The 23,335-nt window shown below is 43.4% G+C and overlaps 1 protein-coding gene across 2 annotated transcripts in view; it reads right to left on the reverse strand.

Annotated features, from left to right (window-relative positions):
- The window catches only part of marc1 (mitochondrial amidoxime reducing component 1), a 31,787-nt gene extending 11,983 nt beyond the window's left edge, over positions 1 to 19,804 (reverse strand). Inside the window, exons 1-3 of one of the 2 annotated variants that reach the window (XM_034159637.1) lie at positions 19,436 to 19,804; positions 14,332 to 14,502; positions 8,493 to 8,655 (exon numbers count right to left, since the gene is read on the reverse strand). In XM_034159637.1, coding sequence (XP_034015528.1) covers positions 8,493 to 8,655; positions 14,332 to 14,502; positions 19,436 to 19,680 — 579 coding nt within the window. In that variant the 5' untranslated portion in view covers positions 19,681 to 19,804. The remainder of the gene's footprint in view (positions 1 to 8,492; positions 8,656 to 14,331; positions 14,503 to 19,435) is intronic. The other variant, XM_034159636.1, reaches the window with a different exon arrangement.
- Between the last annotated feature and the right edge of the window lie 3,531 nt (positions 19,805 to 23,335).

Raw genomic sequence — 23,335 nt, forward strand, 5'->3', positions numbered from 1 at the left:
TTTGTACTAACAACCAGAAGAAGTTAAATCAGCGGCTACAACAGTGATGTTTTTAACATGCAGCCAGACAGTGTTTCCACCGCCGACCATCAGATGAGGAACCCAGAAGAATGTAGCTGAAAAAACTCAACCTGACAAGACCACCTAAAACATTATGTGTGCTCTTTTCACTACACTGACGAAAAGCCCACAGAAGGAACATCCGACGTTGTGTTTGGGATATGACAGATCACGGGAGAAGATAAAGATGACTGACAGCAGTGTCACCAGAATAACAGGTATGACTTCATGTTTGTGGAGGACAAATCACTGTAACATTAATCATTAGCAACAACATGCGTTATTCTTTTCTGAACAGTTAAAATGTAATGTGTATTTCGACAAGTAGGGTGTCTCTGCAGAGCCCGAGGCTGCACGTTTACAGCTGTACTCTCAGGCCGCACGCTTCTTCTAATGAGGTCAATTCAGAACATTGTTTACAGACAGCGCCACCTAATGGCTGCATGTTTACAGCTGCAATCTCAGGCCACACGCTTTTTCCTCTCGAGAAGCAGAGAATATGTACTTCCGTGGTCCACGTTACCATCCAAGGTAAGGGTAAAGTTTGTGTTTTTTTTAGATTAAACAATGCACAATAATCTTTTAAAATGTTTACTAATAGAAGTTGTTATTAGCTGGAAGTAACAGTGTGGAATCCCTGAACTCTTAAATTTTGCCAGTATTTTTCTCTAACCAGCTGAGATTTTCTTGTCTGTCAATTGTTTCCAGTGAAGTGGATGATTTTGTCAGACGGTTGGACATAGAATTAAAGAAAGAAGGAAGACAATTCTGGTGGTAGGTGGGGCTCACTTGAATAGGGGGAATATTGGCATGAACTGTTACAAAAGAAAATTAGGCCCATGAAGTGAAAGATGGAGAGTTTATCGGATATACGAGGTCTATCAGAAAAGTTTCCTACCTTTTTATTTTTTAAAAAAACTATATGGATTTGAATGACGTGCGATTACACCAATCATGCTTGAACCCTCGTGCACATGCGTGAGCTTTTTCACGCGTGTCGGTGACGTCATTTCCCTGTGGGCAGGCCTTGAGCGAGATGTGGTCCCGCCCTCTCGGCTGAATTCCTTTGTTTCACACACTGCTCGAGACGGCGCGCGTTGCTTTATCAAAATTTTTTCTGGACCTGTGAGGAATATCTGAGTGGACACTATTGGAGAAATTAAGCTGGTTTTCGGTGAAACGTTTAACAGCTGATGAGAGATTATGGGGTGTTTCTGTCGCTGTAAGGACTTCCCACGTAGCGGGACGTCGCTCAGCGCTTCCAGGCGCCGTCGTCGGCCTGTTTCGACCTGAAAACATCCTAATTTAAGGCTTAATTCACCCAGGACGTCGTGAGAGAACAGAGAAGATTCAGAAGAGGCCGGCATGAGGACTTTATGCGGACATTCCACTGTTTAAGGACATTTTGTAATGAAAGACGTGTGCGCAAAGTCGCCGAGTCGTTTCCGTGACGACTCGGTGAACTGTGTGCGCCGCGACAGGAAAAACACCTCCGTGTTGAAAACCATTTGTAAAATTCAGGCGGCTTTTGATGGCTTTCAACAAGTGAGTAACTGAGAAATTGTTTAACAGCTTGGGCATGTTCCAACTTGTCCGTTAAGGTTTCCAACGGAGGTGTTTTTCCTGTCGCGACCCCCCGCGGTCGGGTCCGGCCCGACATGCGACTCTGCCCGCACGTTCATTACAAAATGTCCGTTAACAATGGAATGTCCGAATAAACTCCTCATGCCGACTTCTTCTGAAAGTTCTCTGACGACTTACTGGGTCAACAGAGCCTGAAATGTGGAAGTTTTGTGGAAGCGCAGATCGGCGTCAGGCGCCGTGGGCCGTCCTTAAAGCGACACTTACACACCAAAATCTCTCATCAGCCGTTAAAATTTTTACCGAAAACCAGCTAAATTTATTGAATAGTGTCCACTCAGTTGTGCCTTACAGTTTTGAAAAAATTTTGATCAAACAAAGCAGCAGTCTGAGCCATTCCTAAACAATGGAAAAAAATCGACGAGCGGGTGGACGACTCCTCACAGGCGAATGAACTGGTGTACAGGGCTCTGAACTGCTGCCGATACGTCTCAGCGTTGATTTCATATTTCTTCAACACTGCCTCCTTCAAGCGATCGTAGTTGGTTGTGTCATTTGGGTTCATGGCAACGAAAGCACTGCAGGCCTTCCCAGTCAACAACGGGATGAGGTGCACGGCCCAGGTTGCTCTTCGCCAGCCAAAAGCTGTGGCTAGCCTCTCGAAAGTAGTCAAGTAGTGCTCAATGTTATCAGCCTCTTCCAGCTTGGCCATTTTTGGTAGACGCCCCTCGGTGGTCACAGTGGTCACTGGTGGTGGTTCAGGCGTTGAAGTGTCCAGGGATGGTGGTGGGGTTGTGGCTCGGCCTGACTTCAAGTCCAGCTGCAGCTGCGTCACCTGATGCGTCAGGACCTTGACCTCCTGGGCTTGCTTGGATGCATTTCTCTCCATTCGCTCATCTCTGGCACGCTGCACTTCCATAAACGACTGGAACATCATGGCAAGTCGATCAATGGCTATGTCTGTTGTGGCAGGCTGTGGAGTGGGCACTCCCGTCTCAGTGGCGCCCCTATTGCTCTATCTTCCTTATCTTCAGTAGTCTTCTTCCTGTTAGCCATCTTGTCAGCTGTTTTAATTGGTCTTCTCTCCGTCTCACTCCGCTACCCACGCTTCTGACACCACATGTAGCAGGATGACCGGCGGCGGAGTGGACAGGAGACAGTTTTCCCAACTAAAAACGTTTATTTTTCTTCTTTTCCCTATTTTCTAAAAGTGCAAATATTTACAGTGCATCCCAAGATGGGCATCAAGAAACAAATGAGCAAGAGTGCCAGACTATATCTATCAAAGACTCTGGGCCACTACTTACATACACGTTCACTGAGACACAATCTTCCCCTCCGACGCTCTCCTCACAACTGAGGCTCTGAGCCCTTTACAGAGTAACAGCCCCTCCCACAGATAAGCTCCATTCACAAAATAAATCAATCAACTAAATAACAATAACATAAGCACAAAACAACCCAAAGAAATACAAACAAAATACATGAACACCCAACACCATTTCCTTTAACCAAAAACCCCTTCTAAGCATAATAAAATGGAATTCAAAGGATTCAAAAGGATTCTATTGTCATATGCACAAAGGAACATGTTCCCTGCACAATGAAATGTGTTTACTGCATTTAACCCATCCTAATTGCCAGTTAGGAGCAGAAGTCGCCTTTAGGCGCCCGGGGACCAGCTCCAGATGTATGTCCTGCCTTAGGTCAACAGCAGGGCTGAGCAAACCATGACCGGCCTCATGACGACAAACGACACACACAAACACACACATAAGCCGGCCCGATACATGAACACATAAAAAGCACACACAAGGTAAGACTTGGGAAAGAAAAACCTTCATTGCTGCTGCATTGAATCATGCAGCAGCAATGCAGGAAAAAACCCATCAGCACGATGAACAATGATCACACACACACACAACAACAGGACGAGAGACGACAACCGAGATTTGTAAGAGTCCAGTTATCAGACAGAACACCCGGAGGCCGCCTTTAGGTGCCATCAACGGTCTTGCTCGTCCGTTCTGGAGGGAGGAAGGGCCCAGCCCTGAACAGTCCACTGTCCACAGTCAACGTCAGAGCTGGAGAAGCTGAGGGCGGGGGAAGACCAGGGGGTGACGCATGAGCGTTGTTCTTCTCCAGGAGGTTTTTATCACAGCGGCCTTGAAGTGCAGCTGTGTTTTGGGAAGCCGAATGAAAATCCAGATTAGCAGACGCCTGAAAGATTCCACAGTCTGAGACAAGTGGCTTACAATACATCTGAATTAGGAGAGGAGATGTGGTCATTACTGACGATCAATGCGGTTTCCAGTGCAGCGATCCTACCAAAGATGGTTTCCAACGCGCGGTTAACACCCGCCGACTAAGCTGACACTGCCCTTCCAATCGAATCAATCATGTGGGGCAGCCTGGACGGGCCAATTATTGCCGCTTCCACTTTCTTAATTTTCCAGTAAACCAGCACTATGCCCGCTCCACACAGCAGGAACCCGGTCACCACCATGCCAAATATATACACATCTTCGACGTCCTCCACAGACAGCGTGTAAAGGCACATGACCTGCCATTTCCTCCAACTGTCCATCACGTAACCCATCACATGTGTCCCGGCAGGACAGGTCGGGTCCTCTGCTCCCGAATATCTTGTCGAAAAAATAGTGTCAATTGCGTTCAGAGACCACTTAAACAGATCCATTTTTGTTGTTTCCAGAAGAGCAAAGCTGACAGCCTCAGACAACACGCCACAGAAGCAGGAAAGGAGGGAGGGAGAAGAGAAAAATGCGACCGTCTCGGCCGAGAGCAAGGAGGCAATGTGAACATCACCAGAACAATATGAACATCACCAGATAAAACACCCCTGTCTAAAATAGTTTACTCCGCCCAACCCCTGTATTTACACTGAATGGAACATTCACTCGGTTTGCCCCAAACAAGGAAGTACCTGCATGCTGGTAACCTTGGTGAGTAAGCTTAAACTGTTACAGAAATGTTTTACCAGTGTTTTAAAGATCACTAAAACAGATGAACTTTGATAATGAGTAATGGTATAAGATACGCGTTTTGAAACGTGGTGGAAATAAACACATTGCAACATAAGAAATGCCAGTAGGCCTTTCCCTGCACTCTTAGTCACAATACTAGGTAAAAGTTAATGATTAATGACGGTAAATAATGAACCAGGAAAATGAAAACAATACATACAGATGGATGAAGAGTGAAACACAGTCGGCGTCAGTGCAGCATAGTTGTTAAATGCCGCTAACTGCTGCCTACACGCCATTGACTGCGTAAGCGTCACAGCTCAGTCTGTGACAGACTACTAACTGATTTAGTTAAATTGTAAGTATATTTGGAGTGAAATCAAATTTGAAAATAGTAAGTCATGCAGCCTCTAAAGAAATGCTCTGAACCGACGTCAGTAGAAGGAAACAGCATGCGGCTTGAAAGTACAGCCGTGAAATTGCAGCCGTAAACGTGCAGCCTCCGGCTCTGCAGACACATACTACTGATTTCGACTGCTGGTCAGTATGAACCGAAAAACACCATAATTACAGTACAGGCATAAAACTTTCAACGGTGCAGTATTTTAATCTTAATCTGGATTTAATATTGTAGCTGTTATTATGGATAATGTTTTCTCGTGGTTTCTGGAGCACAGAGGTGATGCTGTTACCATTGTGAAGCAGTGGGGTTGATGGAAGGTTAATGGTGTAATTAAAGTGTTGTCAAGAAAACCCTAATGCACAAATTCTTTATCATCATGTCCTGTATCGCTGCCCTCAGATGAACAAGATGAGATGGATCAGGGTGAGGAAGTCATGTCGGACAGAGGATCACACCTGTTCAAAAGGACCCACCATCACGTGTGAAGTGCACCCACCACCACCAGAACTGTTACACCCTGTAGCTGACTGCATCTTGGAGAGTGATGCAGATTCTCATCTGTATGCAGGGATTCCACTCAGAGTTTCAAACACTTCACCATCAATAACAGTTGTGGACCAAATTCTAATGACTTTGATGAAACTAAGACAAAACTTTGTCATGGCTGATTTAGCACAGAGATTTAAAATATCACAAGCTCAGGTCAGGAAGACAGTGGGACTATGGGTAGACATTATGTGTGAACACATGAAGGATCTCACTGTGTGGTTGCCTTGTGAAACAATCAAAGCAACATTACCAAAAGATTTTAAAGAGCATGCTTCTAACACAACCTGTGTAACTGACCGCACACACAGTTTTACAAAAAGCAAAAATCTGGATTCCTTGCAACAATAAAAAAAATAAAAGCTAAAAGTGTCTTATTTCAATCCTTCTTTATTTTCCTTCATACAGTGCTCTTTTGTTGTCACACATTACACCTAATAAGTGATGACTGTATTTTTAAGAGATTCAGATACTGGAAGCAGAGCAGAAACCTTCTTTGCAACAAATTGTTGGAAGCACTTGTGAAAATAGAAATTCTGGAGGCTTTTCATGCCAGTAAAGAGTTTGTCAAATGAAATGTCCAACTCCAGGTGACCAGATAACCAGCTGTAAACTCATCACTGTCAAATGGACCTGGAGGAATGTTTAAAAAAAAAAAGTAAAAATACGGCTTAGAATTTATTTTAAGTCAAGGCTCACTTGTTTTCTGTCACATTAGTTCATATATCATAATTAACTAAAGTTACCCACCTGGAGATCTGCCTTGACCCGCGCCGCATAAACACCCTGTTTATTTCACCTGATGCTGAAACGCAATTCCAGGCTCGGTGATGTGGGCCTTTAAGGCTTCTGCTGGCCTCTACATCTGTCTTAAGATAAATAAGTTGTGTCCCAAGACCTCTTTGAGAAGAACAGGACCGACCTTATTACTGTGCAGGTCTTGATACGCCACAGAGCTTTTACAATTGCTTGCCTCCTGTCCGAAGCGAGAGCTAAGAAAGTAGCTAAAAATGTTACCGTACGAGGTCTGTCCATAAAGTATCGTACCTTTTTATTTTTTTCAAAAACTATATGGATTTCATTCATATGTTTTTACGTCAGACATGCTTGAACCCTCGTGCGCATGCGTGAGTTTTTCCACGCCTGTCGGTGACGTCATTCGCCTGTAAGCACGCCTTGTGGAAGGAGTGGTCCCGCCCCCTCGTCGGATTTTCATTGTCTGGAAATGGCGGAATGAAAAGGACTTTTTTTCCCCATCAGAATTTTTTTCAGAAGCTGTTAGAGACTGGCACCTAGAAACCATTTGAAAAATTTATCTGGCTTTCAGTGAAAATTTTACGGGCTTCACAGAGAATAAGGACTTTAACTACAGCTTTAAGGACAGTCGGTGCGCCGCGCTGTGAGCTGCGACGATGTGGCACAAACCACTGGATCATTTCTAAAGGCATGGCTCTGTGGATACGAGACCGTCGTGTGCTCTTTCTCTGGTTATCACAAGACCTGGACATCAGCCATTTTCCGGCAGATTTCACTTTTAACAAGAGATTTTGTCATGGAAAGCCGCGCGGAGGCTTCGCGCGTCACGACCGATTCGCTGATGAAGCGAGACAAAGGAACACCTCCGTTTCGGAGTGTTAGAGGACAAGTTGGGACATGTCTATCTCGGCTTTCAGTGCTTACCAGTCGAGTGAGTATAAAAGAACTTGTGGAGAGCTGGACATGTCCAAACTTGTCCTCTAACACTCCGAAACGGAGGTGTTCCTTTGTCTCGCTTCATCAGCGAATTGGTCGTGACGCGCGAAGCCTCCGCGCGGCTTTCCATGACAAAATCTCTTGTTAAAAGTGAAATCTGCCGGAAAATGGCTGATGTCCAGGTCTTGTGATAACCAGAGAAAGAGCACACGACGGTCTCGTATCCACAGAACCATCAGCTTAGAAACGATCCAGTGGTTTGTGCCGTATCGTCGCAGCTCGCAGCGCGGCGCACCGACCGTCCTTAAAGGGGTCCTTAAAGCTGTAGTTAAAGTCCTTATTCTCTGTGAAGCCCGTAAAATTTTCACTGAAAGCCAGATAAATTTTTCGAATGGTTTCTAGGTGCCAGTCTCTAACAGCTTCTGAAAAAATTCTGATGGAAAAAAACGTCCTTTTCATTCCGCCATTTCCAGACAATGAAAATCCGACGAGGGGGCAGGACCACTCCTTCCACAAGGCGTGCTCACAGGCGAATGACGTCACTGACAGGCGCGGAAAAACTCACGCATGCGCACGAGGGTTCAAGCATGTCTGATGTAAAAACATATGAATGAAATCCATATAGTTTAAAAAAAAAATAAAAAGGACCGTTAATTTATGGACAGACCACGTATGTTATCTTATGCCACTTCCTCATGTCGTCCTCTCACCTCTTTATATTTGTAGACGGCGGAATTGTAGTGTTGTGTTGTTTGAGCTGTGACAGCTGCTGTTTACATCTCTAAGCCTCGTAGAAAGTGGATTCGCGTGAACAGATAACATGTAAACAAAATCCAGTTCCAGTTCATGTCAGAAGTCTGGAAGTCCCATAATTCACGCAAAGCCTCATGGGGGAATAAGGTGGATAAAGCCTTGTCAGAATTAATGTTCATTCTGACTTTTACAGATGACTGTATTTTAATTTGGCGCCAAATGTTTTCCCATTCTGATTCCCATGGCCCTCACAGGAATTTGATAGTCCCACACTGCCACAGTCTGGCAGTTTTATGGAATTACATCTGAAATAACAACTGCCATGTTTCTACTCCTACAGCCTGTTTTAGTTTGCCATTCCTCATTCTGTTCTGTGAAAAATCTCACCCTGTTAAATTCACAGGGCGGGTGGACAAGCACTAAAGCCAATTTCACCTAGTTGGTTTATATTTCCATCACCAAGTGCAATTTACCTCACACTGTGGGAAAAGAGGCTCTTTCTCCACTGGTCTCCTAGGAGCCATCTGGTGCTCAAAGTGCACCAGACGAAAGGTTTCCCCTTCATTAAGGTAACGAGTGAGCCAGCGGGACACTTCATCGCCACAGTCCCGGCCCTGAATGTCTGCTTCAAATACTCTGAGGCACACAATTAATAAAGATTTATACAATTTAAAATTCAGCATGAAATAATTCAAAACAATAGTATGAGGGTCAGCTGACAAAAAATCTGCCTCCTACACAATTATTTAAATAACAAGCAAGATACTCACATGAATTGCGGATCTACGAGGTCTATTAGAAAAGAAAACAACCTTTTTATTTTTTCAAAAACTATACGGATTTGAATCACGTTGCCACGAACAGCGGGAGAAGAAGAAAACTAGAAGGGTGGAAATGAGAGTGGGGACTTTGAATGTTGGTAGAATGACAGGTAAAGGGAGAGAGCTGGCTGATATGATGGAGAGGAGAAAGGTAGACATATTGTGTGTGCAAGAGACCAAGTGGAAGGGAAGTAAGAGCAGGAGCATCAGTGGTGGGTACAAGGTGTTGTACCATGGTGAGGACAGGAAGAGAAATGGTGTTGGGGTCATTTTAAAGGAAGAGTATGTTAAAAGTGTGTTGGAGGTTAAGCGAGTGTCTGACAGGGTGATGAGTGTGAAGTTGGAAATTGAAGGGGTGATGATGAATATCAGTGCATATGCCCCACAGGTAGGTTGTGAGATGGAGGAGAAAGAAGATTTCTGGAGTGTGTTAGATGAGGTGGTGGAGAGTGTGCCCAAGCATGAAAGAGTGGTGATAGGAGGAGACTTCAATGGGCATATTGGTGAAGGGAACAGAGGTGATGAGGAAGTAATGGGTAGATATGGTATCAAGGATAGGAATGGGGAAGGACAGATGGTAGTTGATTTTGCAAAAAGGATGGAAATGGCTGTGGTGAATACCTACTTTAAGAAAAGGGAGGAGCACAGGGTAACATAAGAGTGGAGGAAGGTGCACACAGGTGGACTACATTCTTTATAGGAGATGCAAGCTAAAAGAAATCACAGACTGTAAGGTGGTAGCAGGAGAGAGTGTAACTAGACAGCACAGGATGGTTGTTTGTAGGATGACTTTAGAGGTAAAGAAGAAGAAGAGAGTGAGAGCTCAACAAAGGATCAGATGGTGGAAGCTGAAGGAGGAAGACTGTTGTGTGAAATTTAGCGAGCAGGTGAGAGAAGCACTAGTTGGAGGGGAAGCAATTTTGGACAACTGGAAAAGTACTGCAGATGTGGTGAGGGAGATAGCTAGGACAGTACTGGGTATGACATCTGGACAGTGGAAGGAAGACAAGGAGACTTGGTGGTGGAATGAAGAGGTCCAGGAAAGCATAAGGAGAAAGAGGTTGGCGAAAAAGTTTTGGGATAGTCGGAGAGATGAAGAAAGTAGACAGGAGTACAAGGAGATGCGGCATAAGGCGAGAAGTGGCAAAAGCAAAGGAAAAGGCATATTGCGAGCTGTACAAGAAGTTGAATAGTAAGGAAGGAGAAAAGGACTTGTACCGATTGGCCAGACAAAGGGACAGAGCTGGAAAGGATGTGCAGCAGGTTAGGGTGGTAAAAGATGCACATGGTAATGTGCTGACAAGTAAGGAGTGTGTGCTGAGAAGGTGGAGGGAATATTTTGAAGAGTTGATGAATAAAGAAAATGAGCGAGAGAAAAGGCTGTATGATGTGGTGAGAGTAAATCAGGAAGTAAAAGAGATTAGCAAGGAAGAAGAGAGGGCTGCTATGAAGAGGATGAAGAGTGGAAAGGCAGTTCGTCCAGATGACATTCCAATGGAGGCATGGAAATGTCTAGGAGAGATGGCAGTAGAGTTTCTAACCAGATTGTTTAATAAAATCTTGGAAAGTGAGAGGATGCCTGAGGAGTGGAGACGAAGTGTGCTGGTTCCTATTTTCAAGAACAAGGGTGATGTGCAGAGCTGCAGTAACTACAGAGGCATAAAGCTGATCAGCCACAGCATGAAGTTATGGGAAAGCGTAGTAGAAGCTAGGCTTAGAAAACAGGTGAAGATCTGTGAGCAGCAATATGGTTTCATGCTGAGAAAGAGCACTACAGATGCAATGTTTGCTCCGAGAATACTGTTGGAAAAGTACAGAGAAGGACAGAAAGAGTTACATTGTGTGTTTGTGGACTTAGAAAAAGCTTACGATATGGTGCCAAGAGAAGAGTTGTGGCATTGTATGAGGAAGTCTGGAGTGGCAGAGAAGTATGTTAGGGTAGTGCAGGACATGTACAAGAATAGTGTGACAGCGGTGAGATGCGCAGTCGGAATGACAGACTCATTCAAGGTGGAGGTGGGATTACACCAAGGATCAGCTCTGAGTCCTTTCTTGTTTGCAGTGGTGATGGACAGGTTGACAGATAAGATCAGACAGGAGTCCCCATGGACTATGATGTTTGCAGATGACATTGTGATCTGTAGTGAGAGTAGAGAGCAAGTTGAGTCTAGTCTGGAGAAGTGGAGATACACTTTGGAGAGAAGGGGAATGAAAGTCAGTAGAAGCAAGACTGAGTACATGTGTGTGAATGAGAGGGAGCCCAGTGGAATAGTGCAGTTACAAGGAGTAGAAGTGGTGAAAGTAGATGAGTTTAAATATTTGGGGTCAACTGTTCAAAGTAATGGAGAGTGTGGTAGAGAGGTGAAGAAGAGAGTGCAGGCAGGGTGGAGTGGGTGGAGAAAGGTGGCAGGAGTGATTTGTGACCGAAGAATATCAGCAAGGGTGAAGGGGAAAGTTTACAAAACAGTAGTGAGACCAGCTATGTTGTATGGTTTAGAGACAGTGGCACTAACAAAAAGACAGGAGGCAGAGCTGGAGGTGGCAGAGCTGAAGATGTTGAGATTCTCTTTGGGAGTGACAAGAATGGACAAGATTAGGAATGAACATATCAGAGGGACAGCTCAGGTGGGACGGTTTGGAGACAAAGTCAGAGAGGCGAGATTGAGATGGTTTGGACATGTGCAGAGGAGGGACCCAGGGTATATAGGGAGAAGGATGCTGAGGATGGAGCCACCAGGCAGGAGGAGAAGAGGGAGACCAAAGAGGAGGTTCATGGATGTGCTGAGAGAGGACATGCAGGTGGTTGGTGTGACCCCTAACGGGAACAGCCGAAACACAAAGAAGAAGAATATGGATATGAATCACGTGTGATTGCATCAGACAAGCTTGAACCCTCGTGCGCATGCGTGAGTTTTTCCACAGCTGTCGGTTGCGTCATTCGCCTGTGAGCAGGCTTTGAGTGAGGAGTGGTCCACCCCCTCGGCGGATTTTCATTGTCAGGAAATAGTGGAATGATTTGGGCTTTTTTTCCCCATCAGAATTTTTTCAGAAACTGTTAGAGACTGGCAGCTGGAAACCATTAGAAAAATTTATCTGGCTTTCGGTGAAAATTTTACGGGCTTCACAGAGAATAAGGAGTGTTACTACAGCTTTAAGGACGGCTTTAAGGACGCTCGGCGCGCCGTACTCCGTGCCGCCATCTACAGCCACAAACCATCGGCTCATTTCTAAACGGATGGCTCTGTGGATCCGTGACCATCGTGTGCCATTTCTCTGGTTATCACAAGAGCTGGACATCAACCATTTTCCGGCAGATTTCACTTTTAACAAGAGATTTTGTCATGGAAAGCCGAGCAGAGGCTTCGCGCTTCACGACCGATTTGCTGATGGAGCGAGACAAAGGAACACCTCCGTTTTGGTCTCACAGGACGGCTTTGAGATGGCGTTCAGACAGCTGTCGGTGGTTTTTCCATCGAGTGATTATCTGAGAAATTGTGGATGTGCCTGGACATGCCAGAACATGTCCCGTGAGGCTTCATCACGGCGTTGCTGTGAGCCATGTGGCACCGCCGCGACGCGCGAAGCCTCCGCTCCTCTTTCCATGACAAAAACTCCTGTAACAGTGGAATGTGCCGTTCATTTCCAAACTGGACGCTGTGTTTTATCCAGGACGTCGTCTGACTAGCACAGGAATTGTGAAAAGACGTGGACATCAGCACTTTTTCGGCACATTGAGACAGACGTACGGAGGAATTCCGCGCGTCGCGGCGGTGCCGCATGGCTCAAAGCAACGCCGTGACGAAGCCTCACAGGACATGTTCTGGCATGTCCAGGCACATCCACAATTTCTCGGATAATCACTCGATGGAAAAACCACCGACAGCTGTCTGAACGCCATCTCAAAGCCGTCCTGTGAGACCAAAATGGAGGTGTTCCTTTGTCTCGCTCCATCAGCAAATCGGTCATGACGTGCGAAGCCTCCGCTCGGCTTTCCATGACAAAATCTCTTGTTAAAAGTGAAATCTGCCGGAAAATGGCTGATGTCCAGCTCTTGTGATAACCAGAGAAAGTGCACACGAAGGTCTCGGATCCACAGAGCCATCCGTTTAGAAATGATCCAGTGGTTTGTGGCTCTCAATGGCAGCACGGAGCGCCGAGCGTCCTTAAAGCTGTAGTAACAGTCCTTATTCTCTGTGAAGCCCGTAAAATTTTCACTGAAAGCCAGATAAATTTTTCTAATGGTTTCCAGCTGCCAGTCTCTAACAGTTTCTGAAAAAATTCTGATGGAAAAAAAGCCCAAATCATTCCGCCATTTCCTGACAATGAAAATCCGCCCAGGGGGCTGGACCACTCCTCACTCAAAGCCTGCTCACAGGCGAATGACGCAACCGACAGGCGTGGAAAAACTCACGCATGCGCACAAGGGTTCAAGCTTGTCTGACGCCATCCCACATGATTCAAATCAATATGGTTTTTGAAAAAAATAATAAGGTTGGATACTTTTCTAACAGACCTTGTACTTAAAGCTGTAATGTTCTCCATCAGGCACTGTCAATACTTTTCCACGTAGTCACCCTCCCTTTCCACATAGTTATGCTAATGTCAGACAAGATCTCGCATCCCGTCAGTGAAGAAATCGTGTGTTTTCTCTTGGCATGAACAACGCACAGCTGCTTGCACCTCTGCAACATTGGAGCAACGGTGTCCCTTTAGCTGCTCTTTCAGCTTGGGAAAAAGGAAAATGTCAGAGGGTGTGAGATCAGACTGTACTGCATGTGTGGTAATATCTCGTAAAATCTGAACCACTGCAATGCATCCGGTGTTTGTTGAGTGGTGTGTGTTTACGAACATTGTCATGATGAAAAATTGCATCTTTTCCAGGACAAACCCACTTTAAGTGTGCATGTAGCTTTTACAAAGTGCTACCATATTGGTCGGAGACAACTGCATTAAAGTGTTCCAAACATTTTCTGAAGACTTTGCCACCATAGACCACCCCCCCTCCAAAAAAAAAAAAAAAAAAAAGGGAAGGGGGGGGGGGGGGGGGTGTCACGAAGATGCTTCCCGTTGAAGTGATGACTTTGAATTTTGACCCTTCAAACTCTTTTCCCATCTGTTGTCTGCTGTACTGACATCCACAAAGGTGCCCCCCATGGCCAATGCTCATTTGTTGATAATGTCCAATGGTGCACAACCCTCCACCATGAAGAATTAAAGACACATTCATATATGTTGCCATTTTTTTTTTTAAATAAATAGATTACAGTGGCCATGTGTTACACTGAAGGTGATTCTGTGCTACTCTGACACAATGAAATTGCACGTAAAAACCATTTGGTCTCAATAAGTAAAGGATTATTCTTGTACCGGTTTCACTTCAATATCTTGCTTGCTATTGAAATGACAGCACTGGAGGCAGAACCTTTCAGCCCACTTTTGTATAATTATAAGAAATAACAACAAAAACTCCTTTTAAGTATGGAACTCAAACCTGCAGTTGATGACGGGGTTGTCTGGTTGACTGACAGAGAACCGCAGCTCCTGCATGTCTGGACCATTCAGACAGATCTGACCTGCCTCATAGGTCAGTGACACCAGTACCAGGCGTGGCTCCTGACGGCCCGTCACCATGTGTCCATCTTCTCTTATCACCAACCAGTGCCTACAATCAAACCAAAGACAGCTGTGGATTTCCTTCATTTACACCTCACTTGTGGAATCAATAGATGCTCTGACTGCAGTGCTTGAGAAGCTAAGTACTGGAGTATCCAGGTTTGCAGTTGTCCTTGATCAAGGCTAAGATCAAAGCTTTTAATGACTTCCTGGACGCCAGCCATCAAAGCGTATCGGTTTGTGGTGAAAAGGCTGAACTTGTTGAACATTCACGAATCACAGCAGTGACGTTCATGTCATATCTGAGATCGAGAGGCACCTCGGAAGAAATTATAGTCACAAGGTCACTGGACAGAGGTGTTGGCAATCCAGATATCTTTGCAGGAGAATAAAGGTCCAAGTGTTTTGGGTCCTGCTGCTACCTATCTCCCTATATGGAGACTTGGACACTAACCAGTGAACTAGACCAAGGACTTTGATACTAGGTATCTTCAGAGGATCCCTTGTTACCACGGGAATGACCTTGTTAAATAATGGGTTACTTGGAGAGACTAAGATGAGGAGTATCACGTGCACTGTGTGGGACTGTCAGCTTAGACCAGTGGTGTCCAAAGTATTCCAGAAAGGGCCAGTAGGGTGCAGGTTTTCTTTGCAGCCACTGACTCCCACAGGTCATTTCACTGATGAACACTGAGTTCATCAGTTCGCTCAGATAAAGATCTGAGTGAACTGAGATGCTCAAAGTGATGTTTATCAGTGAACTCACCTGCTGAGTCAGTGGCTGCAAAGAAAACCTGCACCCTCTTGGCCCTTTGTGGAATACTTTGGACACCACTGGCTTAGACATTTTAGCCATGTGTTGTGTTTGTGCATGATCCAGTGCACAGGTGCCTTAGTATTGCAAGACAGCAGTAGGTGGAGAAAACCAAGGGCATGCCGTATCACCTGGCTGCTGCAGACAGACAGCTATTTTAGAGATGTGGGGATAGACTGGCTGTCTGCCTGGGTGGTTTCCCACCCAGGAACCAAGGTGGTTCTGTCAGACTTGACGACACTGGCTGAGTTCCTCTGACCACCAGCCTCTGGACCTGAGATTTTATATCACAACAACAAAGTGCAGGCACACGCACGCACATATACATATATATACATATATATATATACATACACTCAACAAAAATATAAATGCAACACTTTTGGTTTTGCTCCCATTTTGTATGAGATGAACTCAAAGATCTAAAACTTTTTCCACATACACAATATCACCATTTCTCTCAAATATTGTTCACAAACCAGTCGAAATCTGTGATAGTGAGCACTTCTCCTTTGCTGAGATAATCCATCCCACCTCACAGGTGTGCCATACCAAGATGCTGATTAGACACCATGATTAGTGCACAGGTGTGCCTCAGACTGCCCACAATAAAAGGCCACTCTGAAAGGTGCAGTTTTATCACACAGCACAATGCCACAGATGTTGCAAGATTTGAGGGAGCGTGCAGTTGGCATGCTGACAGCAGGAATGTCAACCAGAGCTGTTGCTCGTGTATTGAATGTTCATGTCTCTACCATAACCCGTCTCCAAAGTCGTTTCAGAGAATTTGGCAGTACATCCAACCAGCCTCACAACCGCAGACCACGTGTAACCACACCAGCCCAGGACCTCCACATCCAGCATGTTCACCTCCAAGATCGTCTGAGACCAGCCACTCGGACAGCTGCTGAAACAATCGGTTTGCATAACCAAAGAATTTCTGCACAAACTGTCAGAAACCGTCTCAGGGAAGCTCATCTGCATGCTCGTCGTCCTCATCGGGGTCTCGACCTGACTCCAGTTTGTCGTCGTAACCGACTTGAGTGGGCAAATGCTCACATTCGCTGGCGTTTGGCACGTTGGAGAGGTGTTCTCTTCACGGATGATGCGAAGGAGATGTGTTGCACTGCATGAGGCAAATGGTGGTCACACCAGATACTGACTGGTATCCCCCCCAATAAAACAAAACTGCACCTTTCAGAGTGGCCTTTTATTGTGGGCAGTCTAAGGCACACCTGTGCACTAATCATGGTGTCTAATCAGCATCTTGGTATGGCACACCTGTGAGGTGGGATGGATTATCTCAGCAAAGGAGAAGTGCTCACTATCACAGATTTCGACTGGTTTGTGAACAATATTTGAGGGAAATGGTGATATTGTGTATGTGGAAAAAGTTTTAGATCTTTGAGTTCATCTCATACAAAATGGGAGCAAAACCAAAAGTGTTGCGTTTATATTTTTGTTGAGTATATATATATATATACAGGGCAGGCCAATAAAATGTTACCAATTTTTGATCGTACACAAGTATTTGAAATGAGAACTTATTTGAAAATTTTATTTACAGACTTGTAACAGAAGCTTCAAATTAACATTTGATACCCAAGGTTTCCCACTTTGTCTCTTGTTTTCCACACAGTTCAATAATTGATGACATGTTTAATCCACGCTCCTCTTCTTTGGATTACAGCTGCAATACACACATTGAAGTTTGTGATGACACTGATACAATATGAGATTTACTGTCATTACACACTGACACGCATCTAAAGAGGGATTCTCTGAATTTCCTGACGGATGTTGGTCTTCAGGGCCTCAATGGGCTGTGGGTTGTTGTAGTAGCTACACTCTCTAATTGTACGAATTAAAAAAGTAACATTTTATTGGCCCACCCTGTGTGTGTGTGTATATATATATATATATATATATATATATATATATATATATATATACATATACATACATACATATATATATAGTGATGACGTGCATGTGGAGTTTCCTTCCATTAAAGACATGTAAAATGCTACGTTTTCTACAGTATTTTTTTTTTTAAGTCTGGGGACAAGCTTGTCAAAAACTGCGCTGCTTAACTACAAACAGAGGTGTCAAGTAACGAAGTACAAATACTTCGTTACTGTACTTAAGTACACTTTTTAGGTATCTATACTTTACTCCATTACTTATTTTTCTGCCTACTTCTGACTTCTACTCATTACATTTTCACACAAGTATCTGTACTTTCTATTCCTTACATTTTAAAACAGCCTCGTTACTCTTAGCTTCAGTTTAATGTTTATATATATTTCACGTCATGTGCGCCTGTAATCAACTTTTCTGCGGCACGGCTTTGCTTTGAACCATGAACCAATCGAAGCAGTGGTTCGCAGACTGAAGCAATGCTTCGACCTGTTGCTTCGTTTATTCTTTCTTTCTTTCGCTTAATTTTCCCCCGCTAAAACCCTAAAGAGCATACTTCTGTGAGTATTATTTACCTTTTCTATGTTAAACCGACCTGTTATGGTCTTCTGAAACAGTTGATAGATGTATTTTATAACTTAAAAACGGGAGCGACGCTAACGCGTTAGCATGTCTATGGCATTTTCAATGTTAAAACTTAGCATTAAGCAATTGCAGCTGTCATCACGTTTGGGTGCATTTGTTTTCAAATTGTAATATTTCTTAAATTTATTTTTGTTTATATATTAATAATCTAATGAATATTATATACAATTTTAGAGAAAGAGGCAAAAAGAACCTGAACTGAAACACAACAGAAAATATAAAAGCAACTAACAATGAACATACGGGTGATTCTTTAACTACGGGCAGTATTGGCCTTGTAAATGTAATTTCCACCACACCATTGCCTTACAATATAAAGCGCCTTGGGGCAACTGTTTGTTGTGATTTGGCGCTATATACATGTGCTCTGATGTCACTGTTTATCTCCATAGAAACTACCCAAACAATCTTTCATACAAACTGTTTAAAGGGACATTACAGTGTTGTGGTGGAAATTACGGCAATAGTGTGGGACAACTACATTTTGTTTAAAAAAAAAAAATCACAACAGTTGTATGACATTGAATACCCTAATTATGTTTTGATTATTGTACTGATATTTTATTCAGAGATATTTTAAAACATTAGAAAAAACGTTTTTTTTTTTACCATTCATTTTTATCATTGAAGAGCAAAAGTCTGGGTGTGGGACAAGCACAAAACGGCAATATTTGCATATAATGATGCTGAAAAAAGGTGAAAAAGTCATCATAGACTACTAGAACAAATTTCTTAACACACTTTCATTGTAAAGATAACTATAAAAGTGTGAAATTTCCCCTTTTTTCTGTTTTTCATACAATATGATCAAAGGACATAATAAGTGCCCGTAGTCTAAGAATCACCCATACATAAATACATACATACATAAATAAGTTTTTCCTGTGAACACCTAGTGACTCTTACACCTCCACTTCATCCCTGTCTTATTTAATGACAGTTTGTTTCGGTCAAACCATATTTTCAATTTGTTAATTTCTTCAGTGATTTCCTCCAGAACTATCTGCCAAACTAGAAAACTGCTGCATCCTAGTAAGAGCAGAATACTACTGGAATGAATTTGAATAAGGAAAGTTGTGTTTGTTTGTTTTTTCCTTCACTAAATGGATGCTGCACTCACTGCAGTTTATTGTCTGGAATAGTCCCAGATTGCATTTCAGAGCTTCTAGAATTGAAACAATTTTGTGCAGGTGGTGTAATTTTGGGTTTTGGGCCACATGTAGAACGAATCAGTTTATAAATTAAGCTTTCAATTCATATAGTGGCATCTACTTTTTTTTTTTTTTTTTTTTTAAAGGTTACTTTATACTTTTATACTTTAAGTAGGTTTTCGAGCACATACTTTTTCACTTTTACTTGAGTAAAGGGGTCAAGTTGATACTTCAACTTTTACCAGAGTGTTTTTAAACTGCAGTATCTATACTTCTACTTAAATAACAAATGTGTGTACTTTTGACACCACTGACTACAAATATGCGCGTGCACTGATTTGAGCGCGGCCTCGCCGGACAGCAGGCGCGCTTACACACAAACAAACAGTTTGACAGAATAAAGTGCGTGAACGGTGTCAGGTCCAAACTTTTTAACAAACGGCAGCACTCACCTGTCGCGCAGTTCTCCGCACCTCAGGCCGAATTTGGCGCACTCCGCGAGCGCCACGGAAACCGCTTTGCCAGACTTCAAAGGGTGAATGAGGAGCTGCGACACGACGCCCACGCGCACTTCTTTTTCCGGCCTTCGCAAGTATTTATAACCAAAACCGAGTCCCAAAACAGCCGCTCCACCAAGCGCAAAAAGTACTTTCTTATTCTGTGCCAGCGCGTTCACAGCCTGGTTCCTCAAATCCATTTTGGAACTCTGTCAGGACTCACTGACTGACACACACATAAACACACGCTCGTTCTCTCTCACCTTGTTCAGCCCCTTTTCTCCTCTTCGTCAGCGTCTCTGACATGTTGCATTACTGCCACCTTCTGGAAATAACTCCTTCAATTTCAACAAGTTGTCTCCAAAAAGGAGATATGGAGTTTTAGGGCCACATTGACTTTTTTTTTATTTTCTTATTTATTTATTTATTTATTTATTTATTTTGGACTTCGAGAAAAAAAGTCGTAATATTACGAGAAAAAAGTCGTAATATTACAAGGAAAAAGTGGAAATATCATATTATGACTTTATTCTCGTAATATTATGATTTTATTCTCGTAAAATTACGACTTTATTCACGAAGTCTTAAAATTACGACTTTATTCTCGTAATAGTACGATTTTATTCTCGAAGTCTAAAAAAAAAAATAAATTCTATGTGGCCCTAACACGCCGTCGTAATTTACTACCTCCGCCAAGGTGGTTATGTTTTCGCGTTTTTTTGGTTGATTTGTTAGCAGGATTACTCAAAAAATCCTCAACGGATTTCAATGAAATTTTTTTTTTTTTTTTTTTTTACCAGGGGTGTATCTTTGCGTAACTTAGAAGTCATTAAATTTTGGTAATGATCCAGAACACGATCCGGATCCAGTACATTTTTTAAAAGGATTTTTTATCATTGCAGGATAGGGCCAATTTCAACATTTTTCCATCTAACTTCATGAAGACAAATTTCAGATTTATTAATTTATATAGCGCTAATTCACGATGAAATCGTCTCAAGCCGCTTAACACAACGTAATAAAAACAGAAAAAACTGAATTAAAAATTTAAAACAATAAAAAGACAAAACCATAAAAGAATACAAGAATAAAAACACATCATAACACTAATGACAAACAAGGAAAACAATGAGTCTTTAAACGTGATTTAAAAGTCTCCACAGTATCCGACTGCCGTATGCGTGCCAGGAGATCGTTCCACTAGAGCTGGGGCATGGTAGCAAAAAGCTCTGTGACCGGCAGACTTTTTATTCACCCTGGGAATGCAGGGCCCGAGCTGGTACATAGGGCTTTACCAGGTCAGCCAGATAGGGAGGTGCAAGCCCATGAACAATCTTACAAACTAATAACAGTACCTTAAAATCCGATCTTGCAGCGACTGGGAGCCAGTGCAGGGACGCCAAAACGGGTGTAATGTGGTCGAATTTTCTGCTTTGTGTCAAAAGTCTGGCAGCAGCATTTTGAACCAGTTGAAGACCCCTAATCCTGGACTGCAGTAAACCAGAAAATAGAGCATTACAATAGTCCAATCTAGAGGAGACAAATGCATGAATCAAAGTCTCAGCATCAGCCATTGACAGGATGGGACGAATCTTCACTATATTTCGCAACTAACGTTACTAGACATCCAACTTCTCAATGATGCAAGGAAATCTTTCAAAGATTTTATGTGAATGAGATTACCAGCAGTTATCGACATGTACAATTGGGTGTCATCAGCATAGCAATGAAAGACGTGCGGACGGGTCCGCGCGTCGGGACGCAGCCGACGCGGAGCGGTGGCACAGGAAAAACACCTCCGTGTTGATAACCATTTGTAAAATCCAGGCGGCTTTTAATGGCTTTCAGTGGAGTGAGTATATGAGAAATTGTTTAACAGCTGGACATGTTCCAACTTGTCCTTAAGGCTTCCAACAGAGGTATTTTTCCTGTGGCGGAGCGTCGCGGCGGCTGCGAGCCGACGCGCGGACCCGTCCGCACGTCTTTCATTAAAAAAATCTCCTTTAACAGTGGAATATCCGGATAAAATGCTGAAACCGACTTCTTCTGAAACTTCTCTGTTCTCTCACGACGTCCTGGATCAATAGAGCCTGAAATGTGGAGGTTTTCAGCTTGAAACAGGCTGATGACGCCGCCTGAGAGCGCAGCGCGACGTCTCGCACCGTGGGAAGTCCTTAAAGCGACAGTGTCACCTCAAAATCTCTCATCAGCCGTTAAAATTTTCACTGAAAACCAGCTTAATTTTTCGAACCATGTCCACTTCGATGTGTCTCACCGGTTTAGAAAAAAATTTGATCAAACAACGAACCAGTCTCTCAGCAACTTCTCAGACAAAGGAATTCCGATGAGGGGCTGGACGACTCCTCCCACAAGGAGTGCTCACAGGCGAATGACGTCACCGACAGGCGTGGAAAAACTCACGCATGCGCACGGGGGTTCAAGCATGTCTGACGTAAAAACATATGAATGAAATCCATATAGTTTTTGAAAAAAATAAAAAGGACCTATACTTTATGGACAGACCTGTACAGCTATGCTCAAAAGTTTACATACCCTGCAGTATATATGATTTTGTATAATGGATTTTCGCTCACATTGGAAAAGAGTACCTTCCCATCGCAATGTATTTCCATTAAAAACCCCTCACATATACCAGACAGAGCAGTCTGCACATGCCCAGTCGCACCAGAGTTACGAAATGAAGTTCAGCATGGACACTCGCCAATTCAAGGTAAGTGGGTACAGTATTTCCTTGATTAAAAGCCTGGGTATTTCTTTTTTCAAACTGTGCTCAGACACAGTGCCTAAACGAGGCAGGCCTTTATTCAAGGCCAGCGATCATTAACAAAATGTTGCTTGGTGCCTGCAGTGTAATAGGATGTTAAGTTTCTCACTTATCCCTGGGTGTGACGACAACCGCTTTAGATCACAGCCCTCTGCGTGGCTGCAAACCCTCTCCGTAGCCCGGTCAAAATGACAGAGACAGCAAGGGTTGTGATTGGTCACTTTTATGTTTTCACTCCTTCCTCTCCCATGATATTTGAATAGTTTTTGCAGTATGCACACCGATTATATTTCCGTCATGGATCAAATACCTTTGGCAGAAAAGTCCACAAATATCACCAACTTTACAACACAGAGTCACAAAAAGACACTCAAATGACCCGCAATTCATGGAGGGAAATTGCACATACCTTACTGTTGGTTTGGAGGCTGATGATTGTATAAAGTAGTGGAGCTCATTGAAGGACAAATTGATCCAGAAAAAGCCACTGTTCCTGCGAAAAATTGCAGTAAGTTGCCCACCAATGCAATGGAGAACTTTAAAAAGGTCAGGTGCACATCAACATCATTGCATGGCCACAGAATGACGGAGCTGGAGAAGCATAAATCAGGCTTTAGGATTTCAAGGTACCAATCCTCAGTGAACAGAAAAAAGAGTGACAAATGTAATCTTTTTAATGCACATAATGCCCGTCGCTTATTTAAGGCAGGTGTTTATTTTTTCAGATGACGTCTGACCCAATCATTAAAAGAGGCAGGTCCTGATTCAAGGTCAGGCTTTTAATTAAGGAAATACATAAGCCTAATTGGAGTTGGGCATTCCCCATAGATTGTTTGGCACCTCCTGACTGTAACTAATCCGTTACATACATTTAACGGATTTTGTCCGTTTTATACATATAGTGGATTTTGATTATAACGGACAAAATTTGCTGGTCCACCTGACTTCATTATATGCAAGTTTTACTGTAGTACATAGATCTGATCTATGATGATGTTATCATGGCATCTGATCACTTGAATTTCTCCCCTTCAGGGGCCAAAATTCTAAATAGTTTCCAGACAGCACAC

Source organism: Thalassophryne amazonica, chromosome 19 (genome assembly GCF_902500255.1).
Source record: "Thalassophryne amazonica chromosome 19, fThaAma1.1, whole genome shotgun sequence".
In the NCBI taxonomy this organism is placed as follows: Eukaryota; Metazoa; Chordata; class Actinopteri; order Batrachoidiformes; family Batrachoididae; genus Thalassophryne; species Thalassophryne amazonica.